This window comes from Bubalus kerabau, chromosome 5 (genome assembly GCF_029407905.1).
Source record: "Bubalus kerabau isolate K-KA32 ecotype Philippines breed swamp buffalo chromosome 5, PCC_UOA_SB_1v2, whole genome shotgun sequence".
Lineage (NCBI taxonomy): Eukaryota > Metazoa > Chordata > Mammalia > Artiodactyla > Bovidae > Bubalus > Bubalus kerabau.
Window position 1 is genome coordinate 14,644,094 of NC_073628.1, and position 26,867 is coordinate 14,670,960.

A 26,867-nucleotide genomic window follows, 5' to 3' on the forward strand; every position below is an offset into this window, starting at 1 on the left:
TTTGTTGGCTCCTCTTTTCTTCTTTTTGGAAAACCCTATTCCCCGTTTCTCAGATGACCATTATATCTACTACTGCGGGCAGGAATCCCTCAGAAGAAATGGAGTAGCCATCATGGTCAACAAAAGAGTTCGAAATGTAGTACTTGGATGCAATCTCAAAAATGACAGAATGATCTCTGTTCGTTTCCAAGGCAAACCATTCAATATCACAGTAATCCAAGTCTATGCCCCAACCAGTAACGCTGAAGAAGCTGAAGTTGAATGGTTCTATGAAGACCTACAAGACCTTTTAGAACTAACACCCAAAAAAGATGTCCTTTTCATTATAGGGGACTAGAATGCAAAAGTAGGAAGTCAAGAAACACCTGGAGTAACAGGCAAATTTGGCCTTGGAATACGGAATGAAGCAGGACAAAGACTAATAGAATTTTGCCAAGAAAATGCACTGGTCATAACAAACACCCTCTTCCAACAACATAAGAGAAGACTCTACACATGGACATCACCAGATGGTCAACACCGAAATCAGATTGATTATATTCTTTGCAGCCAAAGATGGAGAAGCTCTATACAGTCAACAAAAACAAGACCAGGAGCTGACTGTGGCTCAGATCATGAACTCCTTATTGCCAAATTCAGACTTAAATTGAAGAAAGTAGGGAAAACCACTAGACTATTCAGGTATGACCTAAATCAAATCCCTTATGATTATACAGTGGAAGTGAGAAATAGATTTAAGGGCGTAGATCTGATAGATAGAGTGCCTGATGAACTATGGAATGAGGTTTGTGACATTGTACAGGAGACAGGGATCAAGACCATCCCCAAGGAAAAGAAATGCAAAAAAGCAAAATGGCTGTCTGAGGCGGTCTTACAAATAGCTGTGAAAAGAAGAGAAGTGAAAAGCAAAGGAGAAAAGGAAAGATATAAGCATCTGAATGCAGAGTTCCAAAGAATAGCAAGAAGAGATAAGAAAGCCTTCCTCAGTAATCAATGCAAAGAAATAGAGGAAAACAACAGAATGGGAAAGACTAGAGATCTCTTCAAGAAAATTAGAGATACCAAGGGAACATTTCATGCAAAGATGGGCTCGATAAAGGACAGAAATGATATGGACCTAACAGAAGCAGAAGATATTAAGAAGAGGTGGCAAGAATACACAGAAGAACTGTACAAAAAAGATCTTCACAACCCAGATAATCACGATGGTGTGATCACTGACCTAGAGCCAGACATCCTGGAATGTGAAGTCAAGTGGGCCTTAGAAAGCATCACTACGAACAAAGCTAGTGGAGGTGATGGAATTCCAGTTGAGCTATTTCAAATCCTGAAAGATGATGCCATGAAAGTGCTGCATTCAGTATGCCAGCAAATTTGGAAAACTCAGCAATGGCCACAGGACTGGAAAAGGTCAGTTTTCATTCCAATCCCAGACAAAGGCAATGCCAAAGAATGCTCAAACTACCGCACAATTGCACTTATCTCACATGCTAGTAAAGTAATGCTCAAAATTCTCCAAGCCAGGCTTCAGTAATACGTGAACCGTGAACTTCCTGATGTTCAAGCTGGTTTTAGAAAAGGCAGAGGAACCAGAGATCAAATTGCCAACATCCACTGGATCATGGAAAAAGCAAGAGAGTTCCAGAAAAACATCTATTTCTGCTTTATTGACTATGCCAAAGCCTTTGACTGTGTGGATCACAGTAAACTGTGGAAAATTCTGAAAGAAATGGGAATACCAGACCACCTGACCTGCCTATTGAGAAATCTGTATGCAGGTCAGGAAGCAACAGTTAGAACTGGACATGGAACAACAGACTGGTTCCGAATAGGAAAAGGAGTACTTCAAGGCTGTATATTGTCACCCTGCTTATTTAACTTCTATGCAGAGTACATCATGAGAAACGCTGGGCTGGAAGAAGCACAAGCTGGAATCAAGATTGCCAGGAGAAATATCACCAACCTCAGATATGCAGATGACACCACCCTTATGGCAGAAAGTGAAGAAGAACTAAAGAGTCTCTTGATGAAAGTGAAAGACAGTGAAAAAGTTGGCTTAAAGCTCAACATTCAGAAAATAAAGATCATGGCATCTGGCCCCATCACTTCACGGCAAATAGATGGGGAAACAGTGTCAGACTTTATTTTGGGGGGCTCCAAAATCACTGCAGATGGTGACTGCAGCCATGAAATTAAAAGACGCTTGCTCCTTGGAGGAAAAGCTATGACCAACCTAGACAGCATATTAAAAAGGAGAGACATTACTTTGCCAACAAAGGTCTATCTCGTCAAGGCTATGGTTTTTCCAGTCGTCATGTATGGATGTGAGAGTTGGACTGTGAAGAAAGCTGAGCACCACAGAATTCATGCTTTTGAACTGTGGTGTTGGAGAAGACTCTTGAGAGTCCCTTGGACTGTAAGGAGATCCATCCAGTCCATTCTGAAGGAGATCAGCCCTGGGATTTCTTTGGAAGGAATGATGCTAAAACTGAAACCCCAGTACTTTGGCCACCTCATGTGAAGAGTTGACTCATTGGAAAAGACTCTGATGCTGGGACGGATTGGGGGCAGGAGGAGAAGAGGACAACAGAGGATGAGATGGCTGGATGGCATCACCGACTCAATAGACGTGAGTTTGAGTGAAGTCCGGGAGTTGGTGATGGACAGGGAGGCCTGGCGTGCTGCGATTCATGGGATCTCAAAGAGTCGGACATGACTGAGTGACTGAACTGAACTGAACTGAACTGATTCCCCATTTTAAAGTTCATTTGCCCAGATAAAATTACTACTGAAAACCATCTGGTGGACACACGTGCTGTTTGTGAGCTTAATTCCTCTAGGTGTCACCCTGGAGTCATTGCAGCTCTTTTACCTGCCTTGCTTTCTCCCTCCAGCAATCTAACCCCCCACCCCCACCCCCACCCCCCAGTTTCTCACAGCAGTGGATGGCCAATCCTTATCTGTTCATCTTTCAATGAGCAACTTTTGAACATTAATGAGTGGGTTTCCCTACGGGACTGCTGCTTGGTATAAGGACTCACCTTCCCCACTGCCATAAATGTCTCACCTGAGAAAGCTGAAACCAGCCAGAAGGAACTGTGTCTGGAACTGTGTCCCTTATCTTTGGAGCTGAAAGCTCTCATGTGGTAGCTTCACTTTAATTCCAACTAACCCTGTTAAAGTTTGGTCTTCCCTAGTGGCTCAAATGGTAAAGAATCTGCCTACAATGCAGGAGACCCCGGTTCGATCCCTGGGTTGGGAAGATCCCCTGGAGAAGGGAATGGCAACCCACTTCAGTATTATTGCCTGGAGAATTCCACGGACAGAAGAGCCTGGCAGGCTACAGTTCATGGGGTTGTAAAGAGTCAGACATGGCTGAGCAACTAACACTTTCACTTTCTGTTAGAGTTTATGAAGCTGTCGGCTTTCAACCTCATCACCCAGTCCAAACCTCCACAATGTCTTTCTTTTTAAAATATAATTGTATTTATTTATTATTTTTGGTTGCACTGGGTCTTTGTTGCTGCTCACATGCTTCCTCTATTTGCAGCAAGCGGGGCCTACTCTTCATTGTGGTGCACAGGCTTCCCTTTGTGGTGGCTTCTCTTGCAGAGCGTGGGCTCTAGGCACAGGGGCTTCAGTAGCTGCAGCCCATGGACTCGGTAGTTGTGGCCCATGGGCTTTGTTGCTCTGAAGCATGTGGTATCTTCCCGGACCAGGGAATGAACCTGTGTCCCCTGCACTGGCAGGCAGATTCTTATCCACTGTACCACCAGGGAAGTCCTCCTCAGTATGCTTCACCTGAGAAAAATTTCCCCAGTGTCTCTCAATACAGGAAATACAGGTATCTCTTCTTGAACCTAAGTTCAAGGATAACCCACTTCTCATACCAAGGAATTTAACAACCTGTGAGTAAAACTCAGGATTGTCAAAAGAGATGGGAGATCTGGAGTTTAAGAGAGACTCATCTAATTTCATTGGGACACACCAAGGAGGTGGATGGACACAAGGAGCCCTTGATGGTACCAGGGCTCTGGATCATTCTAGAGTACAGGCAAATGAGGGAAGTCTGCTCTGGGTCCCTCTCTGTGTGGTCACCAACTGTCAACTGGAAAAAAGTGCACGACATAGGAGCTGTGAGTTGAGTTCTATGCCTTATCTTACTGAGGACTGTAGCCTGAGAGACAGCCTCTCCGATAGCTCTAAGGAACTGCTGATGAGAGGGAGGGAGAGAGGCCAGTGTACCTGTGATTTTGGCCAAAGAGTATGTACAATCTCTGGAGAAGGAAACGGCAACCCACTCCAGTATTCATGCCTGGAAAATCCCATGGACCGAGGAGTCTGGTGGGCTATAATCCATGGGGTCGCAAAGAGTCGGACACGACTGAGTGACTTCTGTGTGTGTGTGTGTGTGTGTGTGTGTACAATCTCACATACATCTCAGTAGGTTACTACTAGTCATGAGGAACAGGTATCTCAGTTTGTGATTTTAGTGCTTTTCTATGTATAGGAGGACAGAAGAATTGAGGTTCATAAAAAATTTTCTTTTTATAGCTAACTATCTAAGGGCCTGTTTTGTGCACTTTTCCAAAGCACAGTGTACCTCATCCTGTTCTTTGTCCTGAATTCCATTCAAGAAGTACCTAGGGCAGGGACTGTAGTGGCTAATGACTTAATCCTTCCTTGTAGGACTGGATGGTAAGTGACATTCCTTGTTGTACACAGACTACACATGAGTAGCAACCAGTCTGTCCCCATGTCAAATTGCTTCTTTCCTTCAGACACATTCATTTTCCCCCGGACCCTCTGCTTTGGCTAAGGATCTCTTTCTTCCAGAACAAACTCTGATAGCATCCTTGGTCACACCTGCCAGCCTTTCTAACAGTTGCATCTTCACATTTGCTTGTGAGATCATTTCTGATTCGTAGGATTATCAATCTCATGTCACAGAATTTCCTGCGCAGGAAATGTAACTATTTTTCCCCTTATGAAAAATTAATTTTTTTAAAGTTCATTTATTTGTATATCTATTTTTGGCTGTGCTGGGTCTTCATTGCTACCCAGGCTTTTCTCTAGTTGTGGTGAGTGGCGAGGGGGAGCACTACTCTTCATTGCAGTGCACAGGCTTCTCATTGCAGTGGCTTCTCTTGTTGAGGGCACAGACTCTAGGGCACTCAGGCTCAGTTGGGCATGTGGGCTCAGTAGTTGTGGTTCCTAGGTTCTAACGCACAGGTTCAATAGTTGTGGCACATTGGATTAGTTGCTCCGTGGCATGTGTGATCTTCCCGGACCGGGGATCAAATCCATATCTCCTGCATTGGCAGGCAGATTCTTTACCACTGAGCCACCAGAGAAGTCCACCTTTCTTCTTCTTCTTTCTTAAAAAAAATATTTAATTTATTTGGTTGCATTGGGTCTTAACTGTAGCACTTGGGCTCTTCTGTCTTCATTGTGGCATGCAGGATCTTTAATTGCAACATGTGGGATCTAGTTTCCCAACCAGGGGTCGAATCTGGACCCCTTGCATCTGGAGCACAGAGTCCTAGCCACTGGACCACCAGGAAAGTCCCAAGTAAACTTCTTTTCAACTCTCTTTTCTATCTGAGTGGAGGGACATTCTTAGACAGTTCAAGGCTCTTTCCACCCTTGTTTTACAGTCTGTATAAACCTTCTGGAAAATTAACAGGGTGAAGGGGGAGAATCCACCTAATCCTTAGTTGTTTGAGGTGCACTGTCCTGCTTAATCCTCTATCAGTTGTCCACAAGGTTGTAACTTAATCTACCTGCGAAATGGAGCTTCTGGGTTATTGACCTGAGTGTACCCTTGCTTCTCAAGCAGCAGCAGCAGTCTTGGCCTAGGGAAGCAGGGCATAGAGTTCCAATCTTGAGAACCCACTGACAGTTATCTTATAGCCATTCCCCCCACCTCTTTGCTTCCCAACCTTAGGTAATCTTTATCTCCTTTGTGCAGAGATTGAGACTGGGGGAAGTGAGGAGGAAACTGAGATAAAATTCTCACCTCTAATAGTTACTCCAAGATCAGTTGCCCTGAATCCTTTCTATTTCATGAGGGCCTGGCTTTTGAAACTCAACAGCCTGGAAACAACTCCCTGTTTCCTCCATTCTTCTGTCACAGCTGTAAGCTCCCTACCATAGGGACATGGGCTTCCCTGGTGGCTCAGTTGATAAAGAATCTGCCTGCAGTGAGGGAGACCTGGGTTCGAACCCTGGGTTGGGAAGATCCCCTGGAGAAGGTAATGGCTACCTACTCCAGTATTCTGGCCTGGAGAATTCCATGGATGGTATAGTCCATTGGGTCACATAGAGTCAGACATGACTGAGTGACTTTCACTTTCACTTTCATGGGGACACCTCTGGTTTTGCTCAAAGTGCTATCCCCAATGTCAAGTATAATGTCTGACTGGCACATAGTGGGTACTCAATAAAGATGGGACTTCCCAGGTGGCACTAGTGGTAAAGAACCTGCCTGCCAATACAGGAGAGGTAAAAGATGCAGGTTCAATGCCTGGGTTGGGAAGACCCCCTAGAGGAGGGCATGGCAACTCACTCCAGTATTCTTGCCTGGAGAATCCCATGGACAGAGGAGCCTGGCAGGCTATAGTCAGTCCATAGGGTCACACAGAGTCAGTCACAACTAAAGTCATTTAGCATAAAGATTTATCCAATAAGTGAATGATTGGGTCTTGCTGCCTCCCTCTGCAACCCATCCAATAAATGTCTTCCAGAGGAATCTGCTGGAAATGTGGTTATGATTCTATAGCTTATCTGCTGTAGATCCAATCAAGTCAATCCAATCAAGTCTAACCACCTCTGGTTCAAGTTCCCCTCTAAATAGATTGATTTTATTTCCTACCACATACAAATGCTTAAGATGCCTGGATTGTCAGGCAGCCTGTCATTCAACCAACAATAGTTATGATATTCCTGCTATGTATCAGGCACCGTGCTAAACCCTGAGAAACAGCAGTGACCAGAAGAATCATGGTTCCTGCCATTACAGACTTTATAATCTGCCAGAGAACCCAGACAGCAAACAGATACTTGTACATAATTAAATGATTATAGTGGGACTTCCCTGGTGGTCCAGTGGTTAAGAATCCACCTGCCAATGCCGGGGACACAGGTTTAATCCCGGGTTCCTGAAGATGCCACCTGCAGAGGGGCAACTAAGTCTGCGCTCTGCAACTAGAGAAGCCACTGTAATGAGAGTCCACACACCATAACAAAGAGTAACCCCTGCTTACTGCAACTGAGAAAGCCCTCTCACATCAGTGAAGACCCAGCACAAGCAAAAATAAATCATAAATTCTTTGAACTAAATTATTATAGCTATCCCAGAGTGACTCAAAGGAAAATTACAGGGTGCCATGGGGACTAAAATTCAGTCAGGGGTCAATAAGAGAGACTCCAGAGGAAGTGCGATTTAGAGTGAGATTGGATTTACTTTGGAAAGGATGGGAGGGGTGGGGAGAAGGGCAGAGACTGAGGAACGTGTTCCAGGTGAAGGATCTGGAACCAGTCAGAGTGGGTAAGTTTGAGGGCTTGAAAGGCCAATGTGTCCAAGAAGCAGATGACTTGCCCAAAATCACAGAGCAAACTGGTAGTACGGGCAAGACAGAAGAGTTTCTTAGCCAGTGTTAGCTTCTCTACCCATGTGTATCTTCATCTTCACTGGGTCTTCCAAAGCTAGTCCTCTGAGAAACACTTGCCAGAGAAACACATGGGGCATGAACTGAAAATGCAGACTCTCTAAATTAAACCCCAGAAAAATGCATTTTTTAAAGTTCTTTAAGAAATTCTTACAGAAACAGAACATTGTAAAGCAATTATCCTCCAATTAAAAATAAATTAAAATTTTGAAAATAGAATAAAAAATTATGAAGTACTCAAAAATAGACATAAAATATGGAAAACCATTATGGACAATAATATAAAACTATACTGAAAAAATATTACAGAAGACCTAAGTAAATCAAAGTATACCATGCTCACGAAATAAAAGACTAATAGCATTTTTTTTTTAATTCTCATATACTCCAATATTTGCAAGACGGTCGTTCCACCGCCCCTGGCTCAAAAGAGTGTAGCTAAATTGATTGGCTTTAAGGTCCCATGCATTAAGGGAAATGTAGTTTCGAATCTCCTCTCCCAGCCATTGGAGCTTTACGAAACTAGCCGAGAGGTCCCGGAAATAGCCGAGTATTTCCTGGCGCGCCCTTTCCTGCCTGATTGCATTATGGGAAAGGACAGTTTCCGTTAATTTCTGGAGTCTGAGGCGCGCGACTGGCCACACTCCCACGTGAAGCCTTTCGCGAGCATCGCTCCGCGGGGCAGCTCCCCGCTCACAGCTGAGTGTCTGGAAGCAGCGAGGGAACTGGAAGTGTCCCGCGGGGGCCCAGAAGCTGATCCCGGAGCCCAGCGTGAGGAGCCTCGGAGTGCAGCGAGGGCGCCATGTCTCTGATCTGCTCTAGTGAGTATCGGCTGCTGCCGCTCGCGGGGCGCCGGAGGCCGGAGAGCCGAGCGTGAGGATCTGCGCGCCTCTGCGGCTCCGGGAAGGCAGGGCGGCGGCCTGTCAGCCCGGGGGGTGGGGGTGGGGGTCTTCCTCCTCCAGCGTGAGGTCAGTTTGCGCAGCGCTTCATAGTTTACATAACGTCTCCAGTGCATTCTCGCAGGCTGCACAGAGGCAACCCACCTCGTTTGCGCAGTGGATCTGAGGCTTGGATAGCGGGGAGCTGGTGGTGCAGGAGAAAGAGGTCTCTATAGGAAGCAGGAAGCCAGAGGGCTTGTGCAGGATCCGCCTCCAGTTGGCTTTGTGATCTGGCGCCGGGATGAGGTCCTCAGTTTCCCAAACTGCAAAAATAATGGCCTTGGCACTGGATGTGTTGTCTGAGGCCCCGCTTGGGTAGGCAGCGCTTCTGCAGTTTGCGAAGGTCGCACAGTAAGTTGGAGGCGGTGACAGGCCTGGGAGCCAGACCAGCCTCACCCTGTAGGGCTGATGAAAACAGCTGCACATTTGGAAAAGCCTCTGTTGGTTTACAGCGTGCTTGCAAGACTGCAAAGTCGTTATGTCCCCACAGGAATTCTCCAAAGCAGAAATAAAGATCCGGTTTTACAGATAAGGATGTAAGGGTCAAGGAGAAATGTGGCTTTTGTAAAACAGAGTACAGCTAGTTAGTGGCAGAGCTGTGTGACGGAGCCAGGTTCTCTGACCCTGAATCCATGCTTATTTCAAATGCTTTGTCCTGTCTTTTGGATGTGTTATTGAGGAGAGTGGGTGTTTTGCATTCTGGTTGTTCATCTGGTTATTAGTTGCTCATCCTTTTCTCTCTCGGCTTCCTAACTCTCAAGCTCTTGACTCTTCTCAGAACCTCCCCATAAACCCAAAACAAAGGAGAGAAAGAGTGAAAGGAAATGTGACTAGAAAAAGAGTCCTTAAGCGTTAAAGAAATGACAGTGTGCAGAGTATTTTCACATTCATTGTTTCAGTCCTGAGGAACATCTTTTCAGTATCCATCAGCTCCACGCCATTCGCTGGTCTGTTAGATGTTTACTGAGCATTTGCCAAGCACCTGCATTGTACTGGAAGTCAGAGAGCAGCTACAGTCCCAATCCTCAGGGGTGTAAATGGATACTTCTGTTGGGGTGTGGTGAGGATGATTTCATCAATGGAAAGTGTTTTCATTGGAGCTTGGCACCTAGTAAACACTATGTAAATAAATACTTTGTTATCATAGCACTTGTCACATCGCCTTGTAATTTGTCTGAGAATCCATCTAGGCCCTAGTCTGAGATTTGAAGGGCTTTGTGTGTATCTTCCTGTCCTGCTGTATAATGGGTGCCTAAGCGTTTTTGTTCAGAAATGAGATGGGCAGGAATTATTGACTGCTCCCTAGGTGCCTAGCGTTTAGTAGTCGTGCAGCAATTATTTGTTGACTACCTGACTGTCAGAGACTGATGGAGAAGCTAGTTAAGTGGCTGGAAAGCACTGTGGGTACCGTCCAAAACTGGCTTGGTCTCAGGTCTTGATTCCTGTTAGCTGAGTGTAGGGAGGCAAGGTCTTGTGGAGGCCAGCCAAAGGTGAAGTGTCCCCTTGGCCAGGGTCCCTGTCACCACGCCAGGCTCACCACCTGCCTTTTCTCCGCAGTCTCCAATGAAGTGCCAGAACACCCCTGTGTGTCCCCCGTTTCTAATCATGTGTATGAGCGGCGGCTCATTGAGAAGTATATTGCAGAGAACGGCACAGATCCCATCAACAACCAGCCTCTGTCCGAGGAGCAGCTCATTGATATCAAAGGTGCCTGCTGGCCAGCCTCAGTCCAGGGCAGTCGTAGCCTAAAGCCTGGGAAGGTGGGAAGGGTGGCGGGTACATAGCACGTGGGAGTCGGGGGAGGAGACGGTGGTCTGTTAGTGCAGGCTGAAGGGGAAAGAGTGTGGGAGGGCCAGCACGCCCTAGGTCATGAGTTTTCATGCCCACTTTGTCTCTCTTGGCAGTTGCTCACCCAATCCGGCCCAAGCCTCCCTCAGCCACCAGCATCCCAGCCATTCTGAAAGCCTTGCAGGATGAGTGGGTGAGTCCCTGGAAGAGAATTTATATTTTCGCCACTTGAAAAGAGGGGATCACTGGACTAGGACATGGGTGGGGATGGGAGGGATGGAGCCTTATTTTCTGTTTTGAGGGGAGGATGAAAGCAGAGGAGGAGCTCGGTTGTTAATGTCACACAGATCTGGGCTCCACCCTTTGCTCCGTTGCCCACTTGCCATGTCCCTTGGCAAGTATCCAAGTGCTGCTTTTCCTGACCATATTGCATGGATTAGTACCTGTCTCAGGGTTTTCAGAGACTCGGAGTAAGATAAACTTCATGGTGTCAGGGACTTGTTTTACTCATTAGAGCCCCAGCAGTGAGAACCAGGTACATAGTAAGTGCTGTAAATATGAATGAGTCAAGGACTGCATCTTGAGGACTGCCTGGCTCAGTGCCTGACACAATGAGAGCAGTCAATAAACAGCAGCTCCAGTGGTTTTATTCCTTTCTGGTGAGATGACAGCATGATGCTGGAGATGTGCCGGTAAATTAGAGAAGACGGGTGGGAAGAGCTGGCCCCTGTTCCTGTCTGTATGCCCAAGGTTTGGCACGATGAGGAGCTTGGGAGTGTCTGCTCGCGAGTTCAGGGTCACTCAGATCTTGCTTGGGTCACTGATACCGGTCTAGGCCGTGGGGTTGGCCTAAGATAAGAGCGTCCTCTTATCAAGGGCTGACTCCACTGCTGGGTGCTCCCCACACCTCCCTGCCCCCTCACTGTGGCGTCTCCCTCTCCCAGGATGCGGTCATGCTCCACAGCTTCACCCTGCGCCAGCAGCTGCAGACCACCCGCCAGGAGCTGTCCCACGCTCTGTACCAGCACGATGCCGCCTGCCGTGTCATTGCGCGTCTCACCAAGGAAGTCACTGCTGCCCGAGAAGGTACAGCCTCCGGCCTGCCATCCCCCACTCTGGGGTCCACTCTGGGGCAGGCCTGTTTTGTAATAGCCCATTCCTAACATTGCCTTCTCTCTCAGCTCTGGCGACCCTGAAACCTCAGGCCGGTCTCATTGTGCCCCAGGCTGTGCCAAGCTCCCAGCCAAGTGTTGTGGTGAGTGTCCCCGCAGCCCCGCCAGCAGTGGAGTGTGCGTGGTGGCCCATCAGCCTCCTCTGCAAGGGAGGAGGAGGGCATTCTGTGCTCCTCTGGCATTCCGTGCTCCTCTCACCTTCCTTCCTCCTTGTTCTCTTCAGGGTGCAGGCGAGCCAATGGATTTGGGCGAACTGGTGGGAATGACTCCTGAGATTATTCAGAAGGTACGTCATGCTCTCGCTTGGTGGGAAAGCTGATGGACTCTCCCTTTTGCCTGGAGTCCAATATGAGTAAAAACCCCATCCAATTGGAGATGGAGTGGAGTCGTACAGAGCACACACTCAACCAGGCTGCCTGGCTTTGTGTTTTGATGTCCCCAGTTATCAGCTTTATGACCTTGGGCTGACTTAACTAATCCTATGTCTAATTTCCCTTGCTACTAAAGTGAGGATGATAGTACCTACTCTATGGACTTGTGGGAATTTTAAAGATTTTAATTATTAAGTACAATTTGTTGCTCTTATTAGGGTTCTTTGCAGATATTAAAGCATTTTGTTACATGTTTTCATTTTTTATTTTCTGAAGGAGACAGGATAGGAGTGATCACTTTGATTTTATAGATGAAGAATCTGTAGATTCAGAGTCAAAAGCACAGCTCACAAGAGGCAGAGCTGGCCCCTGATTCTGTGTCTGTGCTCTGTGACTTGGGGATCCTCCTTAGTACCAGTTGATAGTTTGTGTCTTTTCCAAGCCATGTAGCTTGTCAGTATCTCAGCTCCCACCATAGTGGCACAGGCGTGGTCTGGGAGCCCTGCCAGCTATTGCCTCTGTGGCCCTGAGCAAGTGACTGCACCTGCTCTGGGGCTCAGTTTCCTCCTCTGAGAAACAAAGTCATCAACACCCACCTCATAAGGTTGGAGTGAAAGTGAAAAAAGATATTGCACAGAAGCCTTTAGCACAGAGCCTGGCCGATGATGAGTTCTTGGTGATGGCTTGCGAAAGCGTAGATGTGACGAGCATTCACTGTGCTTTTTTCTGGCAAATTAATTTGTCTCACATTGAGCTTATTCCCCTCTCTCCCCCAGCTTCAAGACAAGGCCACCGTGCTCACCACAGAGCGGAAGAAGGTGAGTCCTCCCAGGGCCAGGGCCCAGAGCTGACCTGGAGGAGCTGGTGGTTCCCTTAGGAGGAGAGGGGATGGCCAATTAATTCCTGCACGCAGTAACTTCTTGGGGGATTTTTCTTTTTCTCAGAGAGGGAAAACTGTGCCTGAGGAGCTGGTGAAGCCCGAAGAGCTCAGCAAATACCGGCAGGTGGCATCACATGTGGTGAGTGGCTCGGTCCCACAGACTTGGGAGTCAGGGTCCTCCGGGCTATTTCCAGGGTGGGACAGGCCAGCATGAAGCATTGTCCAGGGCCTCTGGCCCTCACTGTTTTTCACCTTGGCTGCTGAGTTGTCAGGGTTTCTCCTCCTGCCCAGCTGTGGCCTTCCCCATCATCACTGATGGGAGTTGCTGCATCCGGGCAGAAAGCCAAGCACAGTGGACCAGGAACAGAAGTCACTCTTGTTCCCCAGGGCTGGGGCTGGGGCCAGGGCCGGGGCTGGAGCCGTTGAGTGGCTTTGTGGCCTGCTTTGATTCAGCCGTGACTGGGTTTGATGTGGCTTTTTCTGCATAGGGGCTGCACAGTGCTAGCATTCCCGGGATCCTCGCCCTGGACCTCTGCCCCTCCGACACCAACAAGATCCTCACCGGTAAGAGTGGGCCCAGCCCAGCAAGCCGAGAAGGGGGTGGGGGAAGGGTAGGAGAAGGACAGCAAGGAGGGTGCCCACTCCTGTCCTCTCTGGATCTGGGGACAAAAGAACCTTTGGCAGAGGGGCCTGGGAGCCTGACTCATTTTTGGATCTCATTTTGGTCCCCTCCAGGTGGGGCAGATAAGAATGTCGTCGTCTTCGACAAGAGTTCTGAGCAGATTTTGGCCACCCTCAAAGGCCATACCAAGAAGGTTACCAGCGTGGTCTTTCACCCGTCCCAGGTAAGCGCTCCCCTAGCACCCTCAGCCCTTATTTCTGAGCCCTGTTCCCATGGTGTGAGGTCCCAGAACCAGGCCCCCACCCCCGTTGCCTTCTTGGTGAAGTGACACGGGCCTGAGAGTGCCAGCTCTTCAGCACTGGCGGTTCAGGGCCAGGTTTCGGGTCATGGGATTGCCCACTATTCTGTCAAAACTCCTGAAACAGTGGCCTTCAAACCAGGGAAGAAAGGAAATATATAGTTTGAAAAGCATATTGAAAAGTTTTATGTTAGGGAAGGAAGAATCTCTACACTATTTTAAAATACAGACTGCAGAGCACAAAGTTCAACAAAATTCTGCCCCATGTGTCTGAGGGGGATGGATAGGTCCAGATTTCCCACAGTCTTCCAGGCCGGGGGATGGAAACTTGATGCTGAGCGTGTTAGTATGTTATTTCTCTTACGCAGTTGTGTTGATGGAAGATGGTAGTTTTACCTTACGAGTTTTAACGTCCTAACTAACCAAAATAATAGGTTCGTGACACTATGTGAGTTCTCCCTGTTACCAGTTTTTCTGAGAATTAACTTGCCCCTGAATTCTTAAGTGTGGGATGCCTAGGACATGCCTTCACAACCCCTTCCAGGCCTACTACTGCTCAGACTTACCTGTCCTAAGGAGCCATTAACTACATGAGGCTATTTAAATAAAATGGGATTAAACATTCAGTTCCTGAATTGCACTAGGTGTATATCTCTCTGTTCCCGGGAAAGGGATGGATGGTTTCCCTCTGGTTCACTAATCTTTTTTACCACTAGATGGCAGGGCCTCCTCCACTTGGCCAAATGCTGTTTAATTTCCCATCCTGATAGCGTTTACCCTTTGGCCCACTCAGGTGTTGTTGGGTGGATGGAAGGTTCCAGGCCTGGCAGGGCTGTGGCCGTCCCCAATCCCCTTTTGCAAGATGATTGTGGTCCATCTTTTCTGTCTCTGATAATCTGCCTCTTTGCTTTCCTTTTAGGAGCTGGTGTTTTCTGCCTCCCCTGATGCTACTATCAGGATTTGGTCGGTTCCGAACGCCTCTTGCGTACAGGTTGTTCGTGCCCACGAGAGCGCTGTGACAGGCCTCAGCCTCCACGCCACTGGTGACTATCTCCTGAGCTCCTCTGATGACCAGGTATTGTCCCAGCCAGGCCCTAAAGAGGTCCCCAAACTCAGGCATCCTGGGGGGAGGAGGAAACATCTTACCCAGCTGGGTCCCCAGAACCTGGAGAGAGTATTTCCTCTTTACAGAGAGGGGATGGCCTTGCCCAAGGTCTGCCCAACCAGGGTCCCTGCCTTCCTGAGGGGCCATCAGAACCTGGGGACCTACTGTCTTACCGGCTCTGTTGTCTCTGTTTTTTCAGTACTGGGCCTTCTCTGACATTCAGACAGGACGTGTGCTCACCAAGGTGACCGATGAGACCTCTGGATGCTGTAAGTTGTCTCCTAAGTGTTGGGCTCTTCATTCGCTGTATAATGTTTTATTTAGCTGTTGCTCATTTGTTCTAAAAAATACATGCTGCCAGTGCTTGCTGAGTGCCAGGCATAGTGCTGGCCCAGGGAACAGGAGGAACAGTGAGGAGCCTACCTTTGCTGTGCTTAGTATCCTGAGGGTGGGCTCTGACCGTCCGTCTGTCTCCGCCCCACAGCTCTCACCTGTGCGCAGTTCCACCCTGATGGACTCATTTTCGGGACAGGAACCATGGACTCTCAGATCAAGATCTGGGACTTGAAGGTAGGACATGGCCGTCCCCGTCTGCAGCCTAGGGTTGGAGCTCTTGTCCCTGTGTGGTGTGATGAAGTGCTTATGGCACCTGGCCCCAGGGGTGTCCAAGGGGCTGTGTGTGTGACACAGTAGGTGTGGTCTGGGAGCCCCAGGCTAGGCGTCCACCCTTGCTCTTCCTGCTGGTTGTCCTTCCTGAGGGTGGAAGACATCTCAGGAGTAGAGTTGTCCATTTTCTCCCTCATGACCAGTGGGTGACATTTTACTCCCTGCTCCCTAACCGCAGGAGCGCACCAATGTGGCCAACTTCCCCGGCCACTCGGGCCCCATCACCAGCATTGCCTTCTCGGAGAACGGCTACTACCTGGCTACAGCGGCCGATGACTCCTCTGTTAAACTCTGGGATCTGCGCAAACTTAAGAACTTTAAGACGTTGCAACTGGATAACAACTTTGAGGTATACCTCTTTCTCTGTCACCCCTCCTCCTCATTTGTTGATGAATTACTCTAAACTGCCTCTGTTGTTCCTAAATTGCTCATAGTTTCTGCTTCCTTTCATGTGATGTCTTTCCTGATTTTGGCAGGTGAAATCGTTGATCTTTGACCAGAGCGGTACTTACCTGGCCCTTGGCGGCACCGATGTCCAGATCTACATCTGTAAACAGTGGACGGAGATTCTTCACTTTACAGGTAGAGGCTTTCCCTAAGATCCTGAGGTCTCTGGGTGCTCTGGCCCAGAAGACAGTGGGGAAAGTTTAACTGGGTTAGGGGTTTCTAGTGGCAGGCATGCATTTGCCAAAGCCGCTTTTAATCACTCTGAGACAGTAGAGTTTAGTGGCTAAGACAAGGAACTCAGGAGTCAGACTGCCTGACTTTAAATGCTAGCTCTGCCACTCGAAGCTTTGTGACTCTGGGCAAGCTACTTAACTTCTCTGGAGAATAATAGTACAGTTGATTCTCCACAGACTCAACCAACTGTGGATCAAAAACATTTGTTGGGGGGAAATATCCAGAAAGTTCCAAAAAGCAAAACTCGAATTGCCTGCACACTGGCAGCTATTCATGTAGCATTTACATTATATTTAAAACTATTTGCATAGAATTTGTGTTGTGTTAGGAATTACAAGTTGTTTAGAGATGACTTAAAGTATACAGGAGAATGCACGTACGTTATACGCAAATACCACCTCAACAAAGTTGGCACCTCCTGATAGTAGTGTGGCCTCTGGTACATGACTTTCCCTTTTGGAGCTGTAGTTACTTCATCTTTAAATGGGCGTATTGACACTGCTTTGCATATTGTGCCGGCTGGTGCCCTGGAGGTGGCCTGCATGGGGACAGGGTGCCTCTTTCACCTTCAGGAACTGAAGGGATGGCAGCTGCTGCCATCTTTGTTAATGAAGTTCTTGTTCTCATTAGCAGGTGGCGGGCGGGGCACAAGCACCTTCTCCCACCCCAGATTCTACTCACTGTGTGTCCCAGAAGTGGCCAGGCCTGCTGGTGTGGCCCATGGGTCTTCACCTTCCCTGGGCCCCGGTGCCTTGATTTGGAGCAGAGTCGGTGGAGTGGCGGGCTGGAAGCACAGGGCAGCTTTAGAATGGGGAGGTGGTGAGCCGGCTGTGATCGTGTCCATAAACTACCTAAGCCCAGTGAGGAGGGTTGCCTGGCGTCTTCTGCCCCTGACCCAGCCCTGCCCTGTGCCAGGAGCCCAGCTTTCTGTGTGAGCTAGGACAAGCTGATAAGGCTGTTCCAGTTACACACAGGGACTCAGAACTAAATACCAACAAGTCCAGCTTCCTGTCAGTTCTCAGATTTGGACTGAGCTGAGCAGAGCTGATTTGTAGCTGCCCCCAAAAGCTTAGGTGGCGGGGGACTGGTGTTCCTGTGTTCACTCAGCCCAGCCACACACAGTGCCTGCTGCGGGCCAGCCCCAGGGAGGCTCTGGAGCTCAGTGCCGTGTGAGTCACCCTAGAGCTCTGGCGTTAGGGGTTAACAGGCCATGGGAGGTTTCAAGGTCACAGGGATGGGTGAGGAGCATGTCATCAGGGGTCGATGCTGAGACCCCAAGGAAGAAAAGCCTCCTCACTGTTGTCTTGTCTCTCCACAGAGCACAGTGGCCTGACCACGGGGGTGGCCTTCGGACACCACGCCAAGTTCATTGCCTCCACGGGAATGGACCGGAGCCTCAAATTCTACAGTCTGTAGGCAGCAGCTCACCAGACCGGAGTGGGGCCTTGTCTCAGTAGTGGGATAGCATTAGGGGTGGGGGTGGGGGGCAGGGGAGAAGAGACTACTGGGGGGTGGGGGTTGTATGGGGTGGGACATTTGCATCATTTCACTCTGGTCCCGGTGGTGGCCTGAGAGCCACAGTGGCATGGACTACCCTCATCCGTCACCCTCTGAGGGCTCAGGGTCGGCCCCAGGGCCTCTCTTCGAGGAGTTGATGGAGTTGATGGCTGTTCCACACCCACCGTGTTCCAGTTCCTGTGAGTTGGGGAGAGGCTGAGCCAAGGGAACTGTGAAAGGGCTGGGCCGAGGACTCAGGCAGGTTTTTGTAAGCAGCGCTCTAGTTTCATTAAAAAAAGAAAACAACAAACATAGCCGCCTTCCTGTGTCTGTTTGTAGTGGGGAGAATCAAGGGGAGGGAGCGCCAAATAGGACTTGGACCACCAGGATGCCCATTGTTCTGTTGTCTCTTTAATTGGACAACAAATTAAAAAATAATCTACAAGCCATTTGCCAGAATGATTCTTCCACATCCCTGCAGGCTTTGACTTTGTGATTTATGGGGTTTCATGTCACCTGCCTTGGGTGGCTCCCATGTGAGCCTGGAAGTGGGGGAAGGGGAGAGTGCTGAGGATCTCGCTGCCACAGAACTGGCCATCTCTCAGGGCATCCTCAGTCCTTCAGTCCAAGGGGACAGAAAATCTGTCTCAACTGGCCTGAATCAGAAATCTATCTGTGACTGGTATATGAAGATTAAAAGTCAAACTGGTCCAGGAGGACCCAGCCAGCAAACAGTAAATTAGCAGAATGTCAGGGAACCCACACCCCCTGTGGTTGGGGAATTAAGGTAGGGTAGTCTGTGCGGCTGCTTTGGGTGGTCAGGAAGGGCCTCTTCTAGATGATAAGCTGGAGGGTGACTGATGGGAGCTAAAGGGGAGGAGTGTTGCAGTTGAGGGAAGGTTCTGAGGCTGGAAGATCAAGGTCAAGATGTGTGCCGCAGGCTCGGGAAACCAGCATGGCTGGAATGGTGCCACTGGGTATGGCCTTGGGAGATCATCAGTACCCTTTCAAAGAGCGGTCCTAGTGGAACACGGAGGAAAAGAATGTGAGATGACATTTTGTTCATTTTATGCCTGAAACAACCTTGCCTTTGGTTGTCCAGCAACTGGGCAGCTTCCTGCACCCCCGTGGGGCTTCAGGCACCTTGGCAGTCCAGCCTAGAAGGTGGGCTCTGCGAGCTTGGGGACAGACTCCGGGCTTTGGCCCTTAGTAGAGTAAGGCCACAGACAGATTGATTAATTTGTCTCTGTTTAGTGTCCGTTAAGACGGGAATACTGTACTTACTAGGGATGTAAGGCTGAGGTGGACTTCCCTGGTTGCTCTCAGTGGTAAAGAATCCGCCGGCCAATGCAGGAGACTCAGGTTCAATCCCTGGGTTTAGGGAGATCCCCTGGAGAAGGAAATGATGACCCTCTCCAGTATTCTTGCCTGGGAAATCCCCTGGACAGAGGAGCCTGGCAGGCTAGAGATGGGGTCTCAAGAAGTCAGATACAACTTAGCGACTGAACAAGGCTTAAGTAGGTTAGTGTGTGAGCAGTGTTTGGACGGACAAACGCGGGGAGTGCTGTACATATTTTAACTGCTGCTGCCGCTTTTACTTCCCACTGCTCCGCTGTTTTACTCTCCCTGGGGTCCCTGCCCTGCCAGGCGGGTGTCCTCACTCAGCCCAGGTTCATGGCATTTGGCATGTCTGTACCACATTACCTTGGAGGTGTTTATTCATTTGTCTCTTAACTATTTAAACTTAGGTTTTAATCTCCTTGAAGGCAGCACCCTGTACCCTGCTGGCATTCAATTCATTGCTGCCGAGAGGCAGACAGTTTCAACTCTGGGGCTTCAAACAAAGCCCAGGTCTGTCTCTACTCAGAACACAAAAGACGATGTGGTAGTGGGGAGGGGGAGGGCGGGGATGGATGACAGACTTTGTTATTTCAGCCAAAATGGAATAGGGGCTGTTACTCCTGCCGTGTCTCTAGATTTCAGCTCATTGCCTTGAAGGTGAATCTTTTGGAACTGGGTCTCAGTTGATAAGATTGTAAGAGGCTCACCTTTTCTGGGCCCTTATCGTTAGGCTCATGAATTTTTGTAATTAATGCTCATTGCATTCTCTGTGAGCTTCAGCCCTTTGACAATCCGTCTGGACCTGTCCATGCATGAGGACCCAGTTCCCACCCACCTCCCTGTCAGCCTCCGCTGCTGAAGGTTGCTCAGCCTTGGGGCACTGACCAAGGCAGCCACCTGGGGGCACTGTAGTTACACTAGTCTCCCCAGTAACAGTGGCACCAGGACCCAGCTCTCAGCACCAGTCAGGCGCTATCATCTGCATTCCACAGACAGAAAACTAAGTACTATAGTAGAGCTGGGATTTTAAACTGGCTTCCGAGACAGCTGGCTGCCCTAGAGTGGTGTTCCAGGAGTGTAGGGCTGTGGTTAGGTGTGGGCTCTGGTGTCAGGGCTTCCCCTTTGTGGCTCAGTTGGTAAAGAAAATCTCTGCGATGCAGGAGATCCCGGTTTGATCCCTGGGTTGGGGAGATCCCCTGGAAAATGAAAAGGCTACCTACTCCAGTATTCTGGCCTGGAGAATTCAGTCCATGGGGTTGGAGACTCAGACACGACTGAGCGACTTTCGCCTTTCTGGTGTCAGAAGCCAGGTTTGAATCCCAGCATTACAGCTTTCTACGACTTAGGTCTTCATGTCTCCACTTCTGCAGGTGTGGGCTTCCCCAGTGATTCAAGCAGCAAAGAATCTGCCTGCAACGTAGGAGACACAAGAGGTGCAGGTTCAATCTCTGAGTCGGGAATATCACCTGGAGGAGGGCATGGCAACCCACTCCAGTATTCTTGCCTGGAGAATCCCATGGACAGAGGAGCCTGGCGGGCTACAATCCGTGAAGTCCCAAAGAGTTGGACACGACAGAGCATGTGATGGATTATTAATATCATCTGTCTGTAAAACTCAGTTAGTGCCTCAAATCAAACAGGGCTGTTGAGCTGATACATGCCTCCTGGGAAGCCCTCCATACTGGCTGCTTCTCTTCCCTGCTGTTGTCTGCACTGGCGTGACACTGCTGGCCCTGGTGGCCTTGGGATCCACACCTGTGTTATAAAAGTGGGGCCCACAGGGCCTTCTTCACCTGTAAGTCTTCCATTTATTAAGCTCTGGTGACACAAGGTGCAACTTGATGAGGCAGGGAGGTGGGAGCACACAGCTGACATGACCCTGGGCTGTAGACTTCGGATAGAGGTGCCAATGCAGAAGATGGGGTGCAGCTTTTTTTGAAAGGCAGGTAAATCTGGGGAGAGGTTGACATGGGCACATTTTGGAGAAGTAAAAATTCCCTAGGTTGTCCCAGGGTAGGGGTGGCTGGTGTATGGAGAGGCTCTGGCAGCCCCACTGCCTTGCCCAAGTTAGGAGGGAGGAGGGAGCAGGGATGGGGTGAGAGAGAGTGTGGAGGGCAGCGGGGGGGCAGGATGTGGGGACATGACCCACAGATTGTGAAGGCAGGTTGGGAGACAGCCAGTCTCAATCAGCAGCTTGAAGTCTTAAGATCTCATCTGAAAAGTTTCAAAATTTGGAACAGGTATTTAACCCACATTTTAAAAGTGTTTTTTTTTTTTTAATTGTGAAACATTCATTCAAAAGGGTCTAAAACATATCTTCTGTTTAAAGGATAATAAATACCCTTCTACCCACCACCCAGCTTAGGAAAGAGCATTGGGGACCCACTGTGCACCCTTCTGCAAACACATCCCTCTTTCTACCCAGCAGAGGAAACTGATATCCTACCCTGATATAGGGTTTTATATTTATGCCACTATCTATATCTTTGCTTTTATAATTTTGCCATAATCTATTTTTCTTCCTTTTTTTTTTTTTGCTGACTTTTGTACTTTGTATAACTGCAATCATTCAGCTTGCAATCTTTGACTTTATCCACTCAACATTGTTCTTGAGACTTATCAGTACTGACACTCATAACTATTGTTGTTCAGTCACTAAGTCATGTCCAACTCTTTGCAACTCCATGGACTGCAGCACATCAGGCTTTCCTGTTCTTCATTATCTCCTGGAGTTTGCTCAAATTCATATCCATTGAGTCAGTGATCCCATCCAACCATCTCATCCTCTGTCACCCCCTTCTCCTCCTCCCCTCAATTTTTCCCAGCATCAGGGTCTTTTCCAATAAGTTAGCTCTTCGCATCAGGTGGTCAAAGTATTGGAGCTTCAACTTCAGCATCAATCCTTCCAGTGAATATTCAGGGTTGATTTCCTTTAGAACTTAGTTTTTTGCTCTCCTTGTTGTCCAAGGGACTCCCAAGAGACTTCTCATGTAGCTATAGTTCTTAACTATTGTGCCAACAAGTGCAAGTGGCCAAACAGAACTACCCCCTAGGTTGCTGGAACAGCATTCACTGAGGATGGGGATAGCCAGGTCCCCAGGGCACATTCATCCTGGGCAGGGTGCTCCAGGGGAGGGACTCCCATCATCAGGCTGAGGTGCTCTTGAGTCGGGTGATTGGGAAGCACAGCTTCTCCGTTGTTGTCCCCAGGGAAAGGGATACACAACACTATGATGTGGCAGAATCTTGCTTCTGGCCCTAATCTGCCAGCTCCTTGTTTGTGCTGGGTTCAGGCAGTGGTGGGGGTGGTTGTCCCAGCTCTTTCTCCTGAAATGACCATGAATCTAGGGTCAAAAGCATGCTGTTGCAGCTGTTTGATGTGGCTAGCAGGCAGCAGGATTCACTCATTGCATATATAGTTGGAGAAGCACCAGACACCCCCAACCCCCCGACATAATTAAGGGGCTGGGGTCCAAGCTTTGTAATGATCAGCACCTTAGGCTCTTGGCAGCAGCTGGACTTCACAGAGATAAGAGGCCATCTCCTTTCCTGGGAGGCCAGCCTGTAAGGGATAAACTTGGACAGGTTAATCCTTACATGTCATTCACTGTAGAGCCCCAATATAGGAATACCCTACACTGCCCTTATATGTCCTAATGTTGATAATTGACATGTGTATGCTTAGCCACTCAGTTGTGTCCAATTCTTTGCGATCCCTTGGACTGTAGCCCGCCAAGCTCCTCTGTCCATGGGGATTCTCCAGGCAAGAATACTGGACTGGGTGGCCAGGCCCTCCTCCAGGGGATCTTCCTGACCCAGGGATCAAACCCAGGTCTCATGGATTACAGGCAGATTCTTTACAGTCTGTGCCACCAGGGAAGCCCAATAATGGTTTCCAGTTATTTTGCTATTATAAATAGTGTTTCTGTGAGCATTCTGGTGCAAGGGTTTTCCCTAGGATATTAATCTAGGGGAGGATTTCTTATGTAGATCATATATATCTATATCATATATATTATATAGATCATATGTATATCATATTATATATGATATGTAATGACAATTTTTAAAATTTATTTTATTCAAGTGTAGTTCATTTACAATGTGTTGATTTCTGCTATACAGCAAAGTGATTCAGTTATACATATATTTATATATTCTTTTTTATATTTTTTTCCATTGTGATTTATCATGGGCTTTCCTGGTGGCTCAGATGGATGTGAGGGATGTATATATAATAGCATCTCTTTTTTGATATGTATACACTGCTATATTTTTGGCAGCGCTGGGTCTTCATTGCTGCACGTGGGCTTTCTCTAGTTGCAGAGAGTGGGGGCAACTCTCTAGTTTCACTTCCAGGCTTCTCATTTGTGAGGCTTCTCTTGTTGGAGAACACAGGTTCTAGGTACATGGGCTTCAGTAGTCATGGCTCACAGGCTTAGTTGCTCTGCAGCAAGTAGAATATTCCTGGACCGGGATTGAACCTGTGTCCCCTGAATTGGCAGGCAGATTCTTATCCACTGTGGCACCAGGGAAGTCCTATAATAGCATCTTGAAGTTTACTTTCACATCCATGATTGCTAATGAGGTTGAGCATCTTTTTATCCATTTGTAGGCCATTTGAGTTTATCTTTTGTGAAAGGCCTTTGCCTGTTTTCCTATTTGGATTATTTTTCCTATTGATTTGTAGCAGTTTTATATATATATATAAACATTTTGGATAGTAATCCCTTATCAATGTGTTGCAAATATATTCCCAGTTAGCCTTGACTTCTCACTCTTTTTTATGGTGTCTTGTGATTTTTGGCTTGTGAAATTCTCGTTTCGTTTGTGACCCTGAGAATTCTTTCATACTTTGGTTGAAATCTTTTGTTTTTTTTTTTCCCCAGTCAAAATTTTCATCTGCTTCTCCTTGAGCCCAGGGACTACTTTAATTATTACCCTGGGATCACTTTAAGTTAAATTCAGCCCTTGAATTTTCTCCAGATTGAATTTTTGAGAGTCTTCACCCCTGCCCTAGACTAAGAATTTGGACCAGAGAAAAGAGAATTGTACTTTTAATTCTCAGTGGAGATTTTTTTTTTTCTTATCCATCCATCCATTCATCACCATGATCAAGATATGCAAGATCCCATGTGGTCCTCTTCCATGCAGTGGGTTTGTTTCTCCTTCTCTCTGGCCTGAAAATGTGGCCCCCTGAGTCCCAACTTGGAAGTCCCAACTGCCTGGAAGCTCCCTGCCTCTGGCAGCCCCGGGGCTGACCTGTGGTCCGTGTGCTCATCAAAGCAGAACGCCAGGACCTCCAGGCTTCTGCAGAAATCCCCAGAATAGAAGCTGGTTTCACTTCCCAGAGGTTTTGCTTTTACTTTATTTTTGGCCTCTGTGCATAACCTTTAAAAAAAAATTAGTTCAGCAATGAATTCAACGTTTTTAAATACACATGTATAAATATAGTTGTTTACTTCGGAAGACTCATCTGGCTATCTGGTCTTCCTACTGCTACAACAGAGTAGCACTTTTAGGTAAAACGCTCTTACAGAAATGTCTGGGCATGGAGTCACACTTTACAAAACTGAATTTTACTTAAGTTGGAGAAACAGGCTGTGACATCTTCTCCTTTCTATTTAAGGCAAAGTGTGGGCTTCCAGGTACTCAGTGGTAAAAAGAATCCATCTACCAATGGAGGAGATGCACGGGACTTGGGTTTGATCCCTGGGTTGGGAAGATCCCCTGGAGAAGGGAATGGCTACCCACTGAGTATTCTTGCCTAGAGAATCCCATGGACAGAGGAGCCTCGTGGGCTCAGTCCATGGGGTCACACAGAGTCAGACATGACTGAGTGACCAAGTACACATACACACCACAATCTCAGTGTCAGGATTAGGGAACCTGGTGTAGATGGAGAGATATAGGATCCTCTTTGGTCTCACCTAGCTGGCACAGCCCCTGGGCCTCTCCCCAAGGGGCAGGAAGACAGAAAATCTGACAGGCTGCCAAGCAGCTCTGCTTCCTGTCACAGGTCAGCAAAAATAGGTTGTTATCAACCCCATCAGGTCTGACTCAACTGTTCCTGAGGCTCGGGTGCTTTCTCATACCAGGAGGTGGTTTCAGGGAAGGAAGAAGTTTTAAATTGGGCAAATCTGAAAATCACATGGACGGAGGAGCCTGGAAGGCTGCAATCCATGGGGTCTCTAAAAGTTGGACACGACTGCGAGACTTCACTTTCACTTTTCACTTTCATGCATTGGAGAAGGAAATGGCAACCCACTCCAGTGTTCTTGCCTGGAGAATCCCAGGGACGGGGGAGCCTGGTGGGCTGCCGTCTCTGGGGTCGCACAGAGTCGGACACGACTGAAGCGACTTAGCAGCAGCAGCAGCAGCAGCAGAACTGGATTTAGACATTCAGGAAAGTCAAAGCTTAGACTGCTTCCTTCCAGAGAAAGCACAGGAAACTTAGCACTGCAGGGGTCGTCATTGTTCACATTCTTTGTACATTTGCTTCTTCAAACAGAACCCTTTGAAGTGGGAGTGTTGACAGAAGTCTGTATACCATGGAAATTGCACTTGCCAAAGCTACCTTCAAAATCCCGAGCCTGTATACATGCAACCATGGGAGGAAAACTCCTGCATTTTGATCTAGGAGCATCACAAAACAGTAAATGGCTACTTTTCTGACTGTATAGGGTAGCAAAGGTCTTTGCCAAGTTCAAAGAGGAAAAATAAAAGGGAAACAATATCCATTGTTACATAATCCTTTCAAACAGCAAGATGGAAGGACCTTATGAAGAAAAATTCATGACCAACTCAGTGGGAAACTTAAAAGATGAGGATATCCACCCCTTGACTTGCGAAAGCTCTTAACAGACAAGGAAACAAACTTGGGAGAGTAGATAAGAGAGACGAAGAGGCAATTTATTAGATGTTAGAGACTATAAATGATTCTTGGCGTGGGACTTCCTTGGTGGTCCAGTGGTTTAAGTTTCCGCCTTGTGCCTGTGGCTTATTTATGTTGATGTATGGCAGAAGCCAACACAATATTGTAAAGCCGTTATCCTCCAATTAAAAGTAGATAAATTAAAAGAACCCGTCTTGCAATGCAGGAGATGTGGGTTCGATCCCTGGCCTGGAAACTGAGATCCCATATGTATTGGAGCAGCTAAAGCCCAAGTGGGGCAACTACTGAGACCGTGAATTCCAGAGGCTGCACACCCCAACTAGAGAACTCACACACCAATGATAGATCCTGCATGAAACAACTGCAACTAAGACCCAATGCAGCCAATTTAAAACAATAGCAAATAGGAGGCGTGATCCTAAGATGGCAGAGGAATAGGACGGGGAGACCACTTTCTCCCCTACAAATTCATCAAAAGAACATTTAAACGCTGAGGAAATTCCACAAAACAACTTCTGAATGCCGGCAGAGGACATCAGGCACCCAGAAAAGCAGCCCATTGTTTTCAAAAGGAGGTAGGGAAAAATATATAAGACAAAAAAAGAGACAAAAGAGGTAGGGACAGAGCTCCATCCTGGAAAGGGAGTCTTAAAAAGAGAGAAGTTTCCAAACACCAGGAAACACTCTCACTGATGAGTCTGTGGTGAGCCTTGGAACCACAGAGGGCAACATAACTGGGAGGAAAAATAAATAAATAATTAAAACCCACAGATTATGTGCCCAACGGTAACTCTCCCAGCGGAGAAGCAGCGCAGACGCCTGCACCCGCCACCAGCAAGCAGGGGCTGCGCAGGGAGGTGCGGGCTGCATTGCTTAGAGTAAGGACCAGGCCTGAATGCCCTGAGGGCAATCTGAGGGAACTAACTTGGGCTAGCAAACCAGA

General features: G+C 48.0%; 1 protein-coding gene and 1 long non-coding RNA gene across 2 annotated transcripts; both read left to right on the top strand.

Annotated features, from left to right (window-relative positions):
• Positions 1 to 8,237: 8,237 nt before the first annotated feature.
• On the top strand, positions 8,238 to 17,659 carry PRPF19 (pre-mRNA processing factor 19). Its single transcript, XM_055581145.1, has 16 exons — positions 8,238 to 8,491; positions 10,166 to 10,315; positions 10,513 to 10,589; positions 11,341 to 11,482; positions 11,578 to 11,651; positions 11,792 to 11,854; positions 12,716 to 12,757; positions 12,884 to 12,958; positions 13,308 to 13,383; positions 13,555 to 13,664; positions 14,659 to 14,814; positions 15,044 to 15,113; positions 15,329 to 15,414; positions 15,689 to 15,859; positions 15,987 to 16,092; positions 17,510 to 17,659. The coding sequence occupies exons 1-16, from the start codon at positions 8,473 to 8,475 to the stop codon at positions 17,605 to 17,607; spliced, it is 1,515 nt and encodes a 504-aa protein (XP_055437120.1). The 5' UTR covers positions 8,238 to 8,472; the 3' UTR covers positions 17,608 to 17,659.
• A 1,040-nt stretch (positions 17,660 to 18,699) lies between these two features.
• LOC129653663 (uncharacterized) lies at positions 18,700 to 26,431 on the top strand. Its single transcript, XR_008715184.1, has 3 exons — positions 18,700 to 18,733; positions 20,400 to 20,824; positions 26,130 to 26,431. It is a non-coding gene; the product is annotated as an uncharacterized LOC129653663 (long non-coding RNA).
• The last annotated feature ends 436 nt before the right edge of the window (positions 26,432 to 26,867 follow it).